This window comes from Xiphophorus hellerii, chromosome 5, assembly GCF_003331165.1.
Source record: "Xiphophorus hellerii strain 12219 chromosome 5, Xiphophorus_hellerii-4.1, whole genome shotgun sequence".
Taxonomy (NCBI): domain Eukaryota; kingdom Metazoa; phylum Chordata; class Actinopteri; order Cyprinodontiformes; family Poeciliidae; genus Xiphophorus; species Xiphophorus hellerii.
Genome location: NC_045676.1, coordinates 1,908,892 through 1,922,366, shown reverse-complemented (window position 1 = coordinate 1,922,366; position 13,475 = coordinate 1,908,892). Strand labels below are relative to the sequence as shown.

Below are 13,475 nucleotides of genomic sequence, written 5' to 3'. Positions count from 1 at the left end.
AATATCTGGAGTGAGTGTAGTTGTGTTTTCCATGATGGCAGCAGTCCTGGATGGTTGGACTTTTTGTTGACAGGACTGGCCATTAAGGTGGTATATAATGTGACAACAACTTTGAAAGAGTGATGCTGGTTGTGACCATGAGCTGAGGTGTAATGTCCCTACCACGTTACTGCATTTCTGCTTTTCATTTAAGTGGCATAGGAAACTACAATGACTTTGGACAGTGGACACAAGGACAGCTGTCCTGCATGTTTCAGTTCTTTCCCTGGTTCAACACATCTTAATCAAATGATGGGTCATCAGCAGAACCTTTGCAGAACTTTCTGACATGCTGTGGAGGTAATCAGACCAAAAGGGAAAACAAACTCCGGTCCATCTAAATCAGGCCAAATGTGTCAGCTGTGAGTCACACTAAGGCTCATTGTCAAATGTAATTTGTAATTTGTTCAGAGGTTTGCAAGATTTTATTTGGTGGACATCAAGATGATAGCCTGTCATTAGGTTTGGAAAATAATGGTTCCGTTTAGAAACTGGTGCTGTGTGTTCTCCAAGCTAATGAAAAACAGAGAAGCTGCTTTGTTCTGATCACTTTAGGACTTCAGATGGGTCCTGTGGTCCAACACAAAGAGACTTCCTGGATCGAAATGCACATGGAACCAGGTCCTGGCATTTTCCAAAGACAAAGTGTTTGCTTCAGTAGTTTTATTTACCAGCAATAAGACCATTTTATTTATACCCTAGAGCAGAGGCAGTACTTCACGAGCAGCAAAACCAGGTAAAGAAAAGAAGGGAAAACATGGTATCTATGTTCAAAACAGTAAATAACTCCAAGGAGTGTTTTCCTGGAAAGAACAGAAACCCAAACTAAAACCCCTACATTTGGCGACTGGGCCTCAAAACTGATGAAAACGTGTTTAAATAAAGCCATGAAGGAGCCCCACAGCAGCAGAAACTCCCACACAGCCTCTCCACACGGAGCCTAAATTCAGCCTTTTAGCGTGACGTTCAGCCGTCTCTGGTTATTGAACCTTCCACCTCCAGCTATCAGCTTTCACTTGTTAGGGCAGCTCAGTGACAGACGTTGTGTGTTTTATAAAGACTTAAATCAGGTAACGTAAGCTTCAAACAGGAAAACAACACTTTCAACAGGGAGTCCCAGCTTGGCTCTGAACCAGCAAACAGCCTCTGACTTCCTAGGAAGCAACAGAAAACGGTTTGCTGCCGCTCACACGTCCCATTTCATCCTCAAGACAAACTTTGAAATTGTTGAAACTTTCACTTCCTGGAGCGGTCGAGAGATTTTCTGCTTTCATTGAGAACAAAGGTGGCCTAATTTCTCCAGGAATGTGGACAGTTTAGAGAAATATTTCAACCAACTCATCATGCTTATATTGAAGCAGAAGACGTGTTTTAGGACAGATGGCAGGACTGGGTTTCTCCAAACTATTAACAACACTCATACAAGTTTATAAATCTAAAGGTGGAAATATGCTGCAAATCTAAAATAGATTTTATATTTTTACTAGTCATCAGTTGCACTCTTGTGGGATAAATGTTGACTGGTTCTGATCTGGAAATATAAAAATCAAAGTCAGTTTAGGTGTGAGAAGCCTTTCTGCACAATAATAAAATAACACTGTGGCTAATTTCACAGCTGGGTTGTGAGCAGCAGTGTTTGCCTTTATCTTCAGTTTATTCTGTGGCTCTTTTCCCTCCAGCTCGCTCTGTAAAGAGAAAAGATGAGCAGGCAGTTTAATGTGCTGCGCTGGAACGTTACATGACGTTCCAGCGCTCGCTGCTCTCCAGGGGATCTGGTCCTTATTAGAAGCCAAGAGGAAGTAAACACAGTGACAGTCACCTTACAAATGGCCCCATCCCTTCGAACATGGTGGCCAGTCTAACTGGAAAATACTGGAGGACTGAAAGGAGACCGTACTGAGTAGTTTTTGGATTGGGAATCAGGATGGAAAACTACAGCTTTGAAGCTCCAGCCAACCATCTGCTGCCTCCCCCCCTTTACCACTGCTTTAATCTCCTTCCCTCTCCTGCTCTCCAGTTCACCTGTGTTGGTTTTTCTGTCCTCACCCAGTGGACAGAACCTGCCTCCGCCGACCCTCTCCCATGAGAACCGGGCCTGGCGGGCGGCGTTAAGCCCTCTCCGCTCAGTTACTGCAGCACCACGTTCACCGTGACCTCCGCTTTGCCTCTGTGACTGGAAGCTGGCAATTATCGCCTGCCGAGACACAGTGTGGAGAGAAACGTCCAATTAGAGTTTTGTACAGCGAGAAATGCCAATTACATTCCCCCTGCTGCCTCGTTCCTGAATATCTGTGCTGTATGTGGGTGACAGTAGGTGTTGCTTCATAACTTCTTGTGTATTTTGCTCATTAGTTGTTGAGCGCCTTATAAATTCCTCAGAACCGTTCATGTCAGACAAACTAAATAGTTAAGGAAAAGAGCATGCCTACCCTTACTATCCAGTTGAAGTGAAAAAATGCTTCCAGTTTAGCATCTTGAAACTAAACTGAAGAAAAGAAAAGACCTAACAGGAAACAAGCGCTGGTGTTCTGGTTCTGCTGAACGGCACGAATTACAGCTCCGGCTGAAGCCGCAAAGCTTTTCTGTGGGATTCCTGAGGAAGCTTTGGGATTTCTCAGCCCGTCGACGAGAGAGGACCCCACCAACCATAACAAGGTGTGATCTCCTCAGCCTGTTTAAACAGCCCTCCGCCCGGCGGCTCTGCAGCGTGACGTTCATTACCTGAACACCTTTTCTTTGTCTTGTTCATTTTTACAGCTGCGGCGGCGGCTGCTGGGCCCACCAGGTGTCGGCCCGAAAGGCTCGCTTTTTTCACAGCACCTCCAGATAGATTGGCATGTTGAACTTTCAGTTCTGTGGAAAAGTATTCCCCTGTTACAACCTTCCTTTGTAAGACTTCCATGTTTCAGATCAGGGTAATTTTAAAGAGGGTATTATGTAAAATTGGCTTTTTTTAGCTTTATATCATGTTATAATGTTTCTCCTTCATCAGAAACAAACCTCATGTGTTGCCTGAATTCTTTCATGCATGTTTGAGAAATCTCCCCTAGCAACCATTCAGGGGTGCCTAAACGCTTCCTCTCACAAAGCGCTGCCTGCTTTCACAAAGGTGTTCCCTCTAGACTAGCAGCAGCAGCAGCAGTTAGCAAACACCTGGTGGACCTCTGTCTGCTGAGCTCATAGTCCAAACTACAGTAAGTAAGACATGATAAAAACATGGAGAACTGGTGCAGCTTTCATACCAAAATTAATGTTCAGTCTCAGACGATGTCTGAATCTGTAGGCCAAGGTTCATGACTCAACACTGAGCAAAAATGACTCAGCGAAGGCCAAAAATGGCCTCCATGAGAAAGTTTTGTTGCCAGAACTGCTGTTGACAAAAAGAGAATGCAAAGACCGTTTTACATTGACCAAAAAACATCTGGATGATCCAAGACTTTTACAGAAACCTTCTGAGGACGAGACAAAAGCAGAACATTTTTTATTCTCTCATTTCTGTGGTAGTTTCTGTCTGTTTGTTTTTAGGATTTAATAAAAGGAATTGAAATATTTATTACTTCCCCATAGTGGGGAAATTCAGGTGTACCGGCAACAAATTAAATTTAAATGAAAGCAGATTCAAACTAAGGTAAAAAAAAAATATATAAAATAAAATAAAAACAGGAAAACAACAATAAGAAAAAGATTTACAAAATAAGTGACTTTATTATTCAGTCACCCTCTTAAGAAAATGCTGAGTCAGGGCTGGTTCGTTAATTTTCAGAATTCCCATAGCAACGAATGTCTCATTGCTTTCTTAAATTTCTGATTCTTAAATTATTTAACTGATTCTTGTTTCTTGTATTAATTGTTTCCTTCAGAATTATTTCTAAAGAATAAGAAAAGGCAAACAGGAAGGTGATTAAAATTGAACTTCCAAAGCAAAACTCACAGATTTTCACAATAAGAGTCCACTTTGGTACTAGCTTTGTTTATTACAAAAGTTAGGTCAGACTTCCTTGCTGCCCATCTCAATATTTTGTTCAATATTTTGGTTTATGTGAATAATTTAAAGAGAATATACCAAAGATTAATCTTCATGGTATAAATGAAGTCGTGCAGCATTATGTGGTTGTATTCCGTATAAATTATGATCCTGCTAATATTGCATGTCAGATGTCCTTTGCAATCATAGTTTTGTGCAGATTAGCATAGTGATGTTTGTGACTTCATATATTGTGTAGCTTAAGGACAGTCAGGTAGATAAGAAACAATCATTATTTTTGCATTTTTACCCCTCAACAGTTTCTGAGACAAAAAGCCCAAACTCAGCCCCGCTGCATGTGTGGGTCTCTGCATATGCTGAGCCAAGTTTTGCTTTGCTTTAATTGCCTCTGAGTAATTTTCCTCCATCTGGCTGCCAATCTTTGGTCCAGATCTCCTCCTACGGGACAGATTTTCTGTGAAAACTGTAATCTGTCAACAAGGCGCTCACACATGAGGATTAGTCCACTTCTCCCAGACCCGGGCCAACCGGTCCGTCGGTCTGATGGTCTATTGGTCCACCAGTCCACCGATCCACCGGTCTGATAGCCCACCAGTCCGCCACGCTGCCAATCAGTGGCCGCGTTTCTGTCTTTCTTCTCACAGCTGCATGCTTGTGTTGTTCTCCCAACATACATCTGCCAACCATTCTGCCTTTGAGCAATCGGTGGCGGCGCTTCTGGTCCTCATTTATCTGCCTTTATCGAATCCACTTTCTCCAGAGCTGGATTTACGGGCGGCCTGGGTCCTGCCTGCGTGTGTGTGTGTGGGTGTGTGTATGTGTGTGTGTGTGTGTGCGTAATACAGAGGCTGTCTGGCTGCTTCTCTTTGTTTATTGCTATTTGTTAGCAGCCAGGTTCATTTGCATACAGTTTCTATTTTTAGTTTTTAAGGAACACGAGTACAATATCTATGACATTAACTTTGTTTAAAGAATCTGCAGTTTTGCTGTCGCCGAGCAGCTTGTTGCGGTTTTATCTGTGCAACAGTTTGACGTGACTTATCAGTGTATTTATCTCTGCAGCAGCCTGCGTTGGTCAGTTGAGATGAAGCAGCTGTGATGCTCAGACTTGCCAGGGTTGATGTCGTTCAGTGGCTTCAGTTCTCCGTCAGTGGGAGGAATAGATCATTCTGCTTCTGACGCAGAGGAGAACGTGCTTTTGTTTCTGCAGAACCTGCATATCTCTCACACAGGTGGCTTCGATTCTTCACATTTTTCTGAAGCTGCATTGAATCAGACTGTAAAAGCCCTAATTTGTTTCATATGAACCAAGCAGTTTTCTCTGCCAGGCAGAGCTTTTATTGCCTGGAGTGATTTGGAAAAAACACTTTCACGGATGGAACCAGTAAGAGCCTGATTATGAAATCAAATTAAATAAATAAAAACATATTAAAATTATTACTTAACTGTACCACAACATTAATAAATGTTTCATTAAATGTTTTAGTAATTTATTTGTTAGACATTTTTTTAAATATGTTATTAAATCATTAAAATGGAGATGCAGATAACACATTGATTTTGATTAATTACATGGATTTGAAACACAAAGTCAAAGGAAATATTGCATTTGTAACATTCAGTTTGTAACTATGGTAACACAACAGTCAAACTATGAAGATTATTATTTGCACTTTTACAAAGTAAACTTATTAGTTCTTTTACATTCAAAAGTTTAAAAAATCTAAAATTGTTTAATTTATCTATCATGAAGCTGTGAAATCAAATTCAATAATATCTCATTCTCAATAAACAGATATTAAAATTCTTCATCAGTGGTTTGTGTTAAAACTCAGTTACATCTGGAGGCCCTGAATGTCTGGGAGCCTCAAGCAGCTAATTAATTCACTGATGCTTTGGTTTGGCACTGAGTGTGTAGAAAACATTGCTCAACATATTAACACAAGAAACTCATATGAATTGTTAAACACAGTGGTGGAGGGTGATGATCTGGGCTTGTTTGCAGCTCTTGCAAGTTTTTCAACTATGAACTCTAACAGAGGACACCTGACCAACAACTGGAGGCCCAAACTGGGTCATCAACAGAACTATTATTCCTAATGAAGCAGCAAGAAAACTGAAATAAAGGTGTCAAAGACCTCATCTTCAGATCTGTAGAATTTAAAATGTAAAAAGTTGCTGTAAATGAACAACATGTTGATTAAGATGTCATAAAGTGACCGTAAAACCTTAATATTCTGACCAAAGTCAGACACACATAGTGTCTCTCATGTGTCTTTTTTCTTCTGCTCTCATTGTCATGGTAATTGCAGGTATCATAGCTAGTTAGTTGGGCTTAAATAAGATGTCTTTTAAGGGAGTTCACTCAGTGGTAATCCCCAACCCAGGGAGTTTGTTGTAACACCTAATGAGGATCATCTAACTGTCAAAGCATCAGAGGAATTTCCTGTAAATTGATCCTGAAACCAGAAGAGTCTGGAGCGTCTCTGCAGACCGGTAAAGCTGTGGCGGCTGTGGGAAGCTGGATGGGAATCTGCAGCTACCGTGCAGCAGCTCGGTTCATCTGAAGGCCCTCGGGTTGAATTAAGCTCTGTTCGCTGTGAGGCACAAGCTATCGGCAGGAAATCCAGGAACGACGGGATTTCAGTGGGATTTTAGGCGTGAGTGAAGGTCAGCTGTCACAGTCTGGGTGGTTTAAGGATCAAACTTTTCCACAAATACTTTTTCCCAGGTCAAACTTTTATTAAGTGTTCCTCTATGGTTGATAGAATCTGCTTTAACTCAATTTCAGTTCATTTACATGACACAATTCACAACAAAGTGAACATAAAACACTTTACAGCCCTTTTAACTTTCATCACAACCCTTTACTGACGCATTTTAAGATCAGAAAACAACTTTGAAGAGCAATCTGATCGTAAAGTTAGTTCATCCTTGAATAACAAACACATGGACTATTTGTCCTGCATTGTTCCAAAACAAGACATTTCTAATTTTGACAATGTTGCGCAGGTTGAAGGAGGACGTCCTAGAAACCCGATTAATGTGGGATCTAGAGGACATCTGCTTTGGGTTTCAAAAACTCAGCTCATGATCGGACTTTTCTGACTGACGGATCCCATAACGTTTCACCCAAACACCAAATTACAAACTGAAAACTGATATTTATGAAACAAAAACTTCTTCTTTTAGTCAGCATTAGTTTTCATTCCCTATCATGCAGTCAGTGATAAAGTCATACTTTCCAAATCTTTCATAAACCCTGTCGATTGCTTTTTAGTGGGTGATAATAAAACAGTTGCTGATTCACTCTCAGCCAAAGGCTTGTAAATACATCCTGTGACCCAACTGTTGGATTCTCTGTTTGACATCCATAGCTTTTATGTTGTCACTTTTGCTGTGCTAACACACAGCATCCGAAAAAAAACAAACCCAAATGGGTGCTTTCAGATTTTACAGAATTGACATTAAAATCTTTTAAGCTTTTATCCAAATACTATAAGAGTGCTATGTAATGATAAAACGATAAATGTATTCCTCAGACTTGTGTTTTACCACTCATTCACATTCATTCACAGTTTCTCAGAGAAAGTCAGAGCAGATGGTTGTCAGATAAAACCATCGTGAGAGAAATCCAGGATCCATGCAGTAAACATCCGGCTCACCCTGAGAAGTTACCAAAAGCCGTGGATTCAGTGGAGCTCCAGGATATTTCCTCATGTTGCTGTAATCTCTGCACAGACAGAAGTGCATATAATTCAGGTCCCTCCTCAGACAGAATCAGCCATCATGTCAGACTGCATGGCAGAAATTGGGAGAATGCATCACACGTGGTTCTGCAGCCAGACGCTGCAGAACCAAACTAATGGAGCCGCATGTCGTCCTGCAGGACTGATGGCTGCGGCTTCCAGCTCCACCCAGAGGATCTGATGACAGCCCTTCATGTGAACATGTTTCTGTTTCAATGATGCAATCCAGCTGACTGACTAACTGATCTAAATGAAGATCTTTTTTGGTTCTTTTGCTTTTTAATGATATCAGGGAATTAAGAAATGGAACTGGTTAAAATATAGATTTAATTGTGCAAATTGTAAATCGTTTGCATATGTTTTGCATATTCAACTTTAAATCAAATTAATACTTTAGATTACAAAAAATAGTATATAACTAATTACATTAGGTATATATCATATTACAATCTTATTTTATTATGAAACAGGACAGAAACTAATCACTGAGCGCCTCGAACAGCTGAATTATTTCATGTTCCTGCTGGAATTATGCATAACAAGTTGTGACAGCTGATGTTATAAACTAAATATTTACTTGTTGGATGGACTACGCAACTAATTCAACATCTAAAACTATGAATTTCTGTTAGTTTGTGACTTTTTTGCAATCTTTCTGCTTTATGTCGAATGTTTGATCAGCTGCTCATCTAATGGAGTTTATTTTACTGTTCGGCAGCAGATTGTGCCACAGCTTCACTTCGCCATTGTTGCTGGTGCATCAGCTCAATGACATCAGAGAGAACTGTTTGTTTCCAAACACTTTGGCAAAATGGCAGCATCATGACATGACCCCACCCTTGGGTGTGGCGTCAGGATCTCCACGGGTCAGAGGAGGCCATGACCATGACTGATGTTAGGATGGAGCATAAAAAACTCTGGATGGATGAAAATTAGAGGTGTAACTGGGTGTCAGTTTGGCAGCTGCCAACCTGGTTAGGATTTTATCCTCGATTAAAATCATCGCAGAGCCTCTAAAACTGGCATTAAAAAGTCTCAGCTACCATGTTTTGTGAATACTGCAGGGTGTATTCAGTCTGAGTGTTTTTAAATCTCTGCTGACTTGTGTGTTACTTCAGCTTCGTGTTCTCTGCAGTGTTTTTCAGAATCTGGTTTCGTAATGAAAAGATGTTTCCAAGTGGGTGAAACCTCCATCTGTCAGGAGTTCTCTAACGCTCTTTGTCAGGCTGGAGTTTGGAAAACCAAAATGTTTCATGCAGTTTTTACCTCCAGCAAACTTCTGTGCTTGAAGTAATGAGCTACAGTGCCTTGAAGAAGTATGCACACCTCTTTAACTAGTTCATCTTTTTTACATGGCAGCACAGGAATGTCAAAAGTAAACATGATCAATTACTGTTTACAAATGAAAAATCTTACAAAATGGCAAGAATCTGTTGATTAATTGGATATTTCAAGTTGAAACAGGACAGAATGGGAAAACATCAAGGGTTCCGGACGGTTTTCCAAGCCACTCTATTGCTGAAAGCTCGTTAGAAATGAAGAGTAATTATTGTTTGGTGTAAATCAAAATGATGTTGTAAAAATGGGATGTTGGTGTCTGTGTGTTTGTACCTCAGGTTGGTGGTTCGTCAGCACGTCGGAGCAGCAGGGCTGGGTCCCAGCCACATACCTGGACTCCCAGAATGGAACCAGAGACGATTCGGATCTGGCCACCTCCAGGACCGGAGAAGGTTTGTTCACAGAAACATTATTACAGTCATAAAACACAAAAACACATAAAAGTCAGTGTGGCTGACTCGCTGTGGGAGAAATGTCTGCAGGGCAGAAGCAGAGATTTCTCAATCGTGATGTTTTTGCTGTGTTTGTTTTCCTCATATAAATCTCAGCCTGAAAACAGTCTTTAAAAGTTAATCTTAAACACACCTCCAGTCACACACTTGGAGCCTTTGAGGCCACAGTCACAGCATTATGGTGAAATGGTACCAGACAGCTGCCAAAGTGGGCTGCAGTACTTTGGCACCACAGAAAATTCCTTCCTGTTCCCCCAGGATCCTACAGCTCTATGCAGGAACCTCGTTGTGCTGTGACCCTTTTCTCACAAATGTTTAGTCTGAATGCTGGGATGAAGTTTTTCATCACTGTGTCACAATACCCCCCAGTTGGGACTTTCAGAGAGAGGGAACTTTACTGAGATGTATAACATGCAAACACACAAATATGCAAACATGTCTGCTGCTCAGAAATCTTAAACTGTATTTAAACAGTTTATTTCCTGCTTTGAAAGAAGGATGGTGCAATAGTTTATTAAGACTTTTGCTGCCTTTGGATTATCTAGAATACCTTTTCTCTCTCACTGCATGCTTCAGAAGATTGTGCAAAACCTCACTTATATTAGCTCTTCTCTTCTTCTCTTTGAATCCCAACTCAATATTCACTAGAGTAAAATCTAAATTTGGAATAGTCGGACACTTTCAAAAAAAACTTTGTCTTTGAGGAAGCTTTAGCCAGGTAAACTTGATGCTTGTTTATCTTCAGCTGTGTTTTCTTAGAGAATGGTTGTGCTGCTGTCAGAGTCTAACAGCTACTGGGAGGAAGGATCTCCTATAATGCTCCTTTGTGCATTTAGGATGCAGCGGTCTTTCACTTTTCTTGTGTAGAAAGGTTTGTAACTTCAGAAAAACCTGTTTCCGTTTTATGAATTTTTATGAATTGTCTGTTGTTGGTTGGTCTTTTTTGAGCTTTTAATTTATATTTATTTATAGCTCTACTTTGGATCCAAGTTCCAGTAATGATCTGATTGACAGAAAAGATGATAATGGAAATTGAAAGTTGATGCAAAGCCTCATCAAATCAGAGCCTAGAATGACGTTGAGCTGAATCGATGCTCTGCTCCATCTTATCCCGGCAGTGCCTCCATTCGTACTGCTCCTCTGTTTGCACACATCGTCACTTCTCATTTCTGATCTTCCTCCCTCACATTACTGTTGCCCCTTACATCTTATTATCTCCATGTGGTCCGTAACCTAATTCTGCTGACGGCCCGGCTCACTGGAGAGAAACCGACAGGCACAGCTCCACTAAAATTACCTCGAAATAACATTTCCTCTCTGTGCCTGAGCTGATATTTCAATTAGGAGGTCAACAGGAGCAAGGTGGAGCTCAGCAGGATTGCTGCTGAGTCAGAGAGGGACCAGAAGAGAGAGGAGATGACAAGTACCAGAGACAGACAAAAGAAGAAGAGGGATACTGAGAAAGAGGAACATTTGGGAGATAAGAGAGGGCAGAAGATGAGACGCTGAGAGACAAAGAAGGAATTAGATTTCCACAGCACAAAGACAGATAAAAGACAAGTTTTCTCTGCCTGCTCTTCTTTTCACTGATGTTTGCTCTCCATATGCCCTCAGATTAATCACTTTATAACTTCTGATGGATCATACAGGCTCTGAACTAATGGATTGTGAGAAAGTTCAACAGTTCATGGCTCAGTTAGTTAGAAATACCACTTCATTAATTGTCATGAGATGTGTTGATTCACATCTCGTGACAATGTGTCTGAGTTGAAATGTGGATGGATCTGTAAGTCTGGAGCATCAAATTTTAGCTCTGCTACTTATTTCCCCTTCAAGCTGCATTGCTGCAGAAGACAAACACCCGATGTGGCTTCGTCTTTTAGTTCATCCAGCCTCCTCTCAGGAACAAAAGGCTTATTTGAAGTCTGAGAAACAGTTTGGACTGGTTTGAATATGCCCCATCCATGGGTTGCGAGGTCCAGGGTTTCCTCACCTTATTGGTAGTGCATCAGGTCAATGATGCACTACCAAGTCACGTCTCTTGGTAAATTGACCTCAGAGAGGAGCCAGATTGGAAGCAAGTCCAGTACATTTCTCTTATGTTCATTATTGCCAATGATCATTGTGAAATGTTCAAAACGAAATAATTAACAATGGTGGAAACACATCCGCTAGTCTGCTAATGAGCCTTTTTTTTTGTCTAGCGCTTTAGGGCTTTTGCTAACTTTGAAAACATTTAGTGTACTTTGCTTCCCCTAAATTCATTTTTCCAGATAAATTATAAAGCGCAAATTTATTTAGCTATTTTGTAAACCTTTGTCATCTTTGTTGAAGTTTTGATTATGGACTTTTAAGAACTATTCAAGTATTTAAACATTTGTGTTCATGCTCTTATATTGAAGGTTATGAAGGCTGTTTATGCAGCAGTTCCGCTTCCTGTCATGTTCTCTGACTTGTTGTAGCACTTAACCATTAATGAAATTAATGTTTATGATTAGTGATCTAGCGTTAGCTGCACCCACCACTGGAAATACAAAATGCATAAAAGTGGCTTCTGAAGACCACGGAATAACTAATGGTTTGTTAAAGTTCCTCCTAGATGAAGAAAGAAATTCCCGCCCTGTAATCCTTAACTTTTATGCTTAAATCAATTTTTTCAGTTCCTAACAAAACATTCTTTCTTCACTTTGCCAAACCAAGCTTCTTGCACTAACCAATTATTTACTTTGTTCCTTTTATTTTCTTGTCTTTTGGTTGCTGCTGCTGCTCATCATCAGTTACTAAGAGAAGAAAGGCTCACCTGAAGAGGTTGGACCGCCGCTGGACCCTCGGTGGTATAGTTAACCGCCAGCAGAGCAGAGGTGAACAGACAGACACAATCCTCACATAAAAACCTGCATCAAACAACATCAAACGACTTCTGTGTCACATGGAGGCAACAGTGTCCTCCATATCTCCTACATATTCACCTGGAGATCCATATTGGTCTTATGAATCATCCCTGCAAAACATCAATATATGACTCAATCAGATAAGAATTTTATTGAATTTGCATAAATGTGTAAAAGTGTTTCCTAAAGAAAGCAGTGAAATTTGCTGCACCTTTTGTAAATCTCCTAACTACTTCACTGCATAAACATTGTTTAAAAATTTAATTGAATATTTAGCTTTCCCAGACTGAGTTCGTGTTTTGGTACCTTTTTTTTTTTTTTTACCCCTCCAGGGGGTCTTTTTGTGGGCTCTAGAGTCCCTTTTCATGAAGTAGGCTGACAGGAAAGGGGGAAGGAGAGGGGGTAAGACATGCAGTAAACGTCGCCGGGTCCGGGAGTCGAACCTGCGACGGCCGCGTCGAGGACTTGAGGCCTCCAAATGTGGGCCGCGCTATCCCCTACGCCACCACGGCACGCCCAGTGTTTTGGTACCTTTGACAGCTTTCACATTATGGCATTTAAAGTTTTATATATTTTTAGGTTATACACATTGTCATTATTATTCAGAGTGAAGCAGGTGATGTCATGAAGTTTTGATTTTGACACTGTAAAATATTCAGAAACTTTTCAATTTCAACAAATGTCACACACTTCCTCTAGTCTAAACATCATGATCTGTGAACTTTTTTAATTTTTACCCAGTAAGTTTCAAAATCTTTGAAGTCTTAAAGTATCTACAAAAACCTCTTAAGAGTCCAGATTGTGTACACCCAAATCTAAGAATTCGCCTTCTGGCAGAACAACAAGCCAGGTGTGTTTCCACACCTGATAGTTTGGTAGACTCCGTTTGATTGGGGACCAAAACTGCAGCATTTGTCATATCTTCATCTGTTTGCTTTCACACTGCACTGTCAAACCAACCAAACCCTTTGTGCAACATTTTCACCTCCTTGCCTGTGGAGGCGCTGCACCAAGAACCACT

The 13,475-nt window shown here is 40.7% G+C and overlaps 1 protein-coding gene across 5 annotated transcripts in view; it reads left to right on the top strand.

Annotated features, from left to right (window-relative positions):
• sh3pxd2aa (SH3 and PX domains 2Aa) overlaps positions 1-13,475 on the top strand; it is a 91,079-nt gene that overhangs the window by 63,615 nt on the left and 13,989 nt on the right. For all 5 annotated transcript variants that reach the window (XM_032561989.1, XM_032561990.1, XM_032561994.1 and 2 more), the window contains 2 exons: positions 9,390-9,503; positions 12,341-12,424. In XM_032561989.1, the coding sequence (XP_032417880.1) occupies positions 9,390-9,503; positions 12,341-12,424 (198 nt within the window). The remainder of the gene's footprint in view (positions 1-9,389; positions 9,504-12,340; positions 12,425-13,475) is intronic.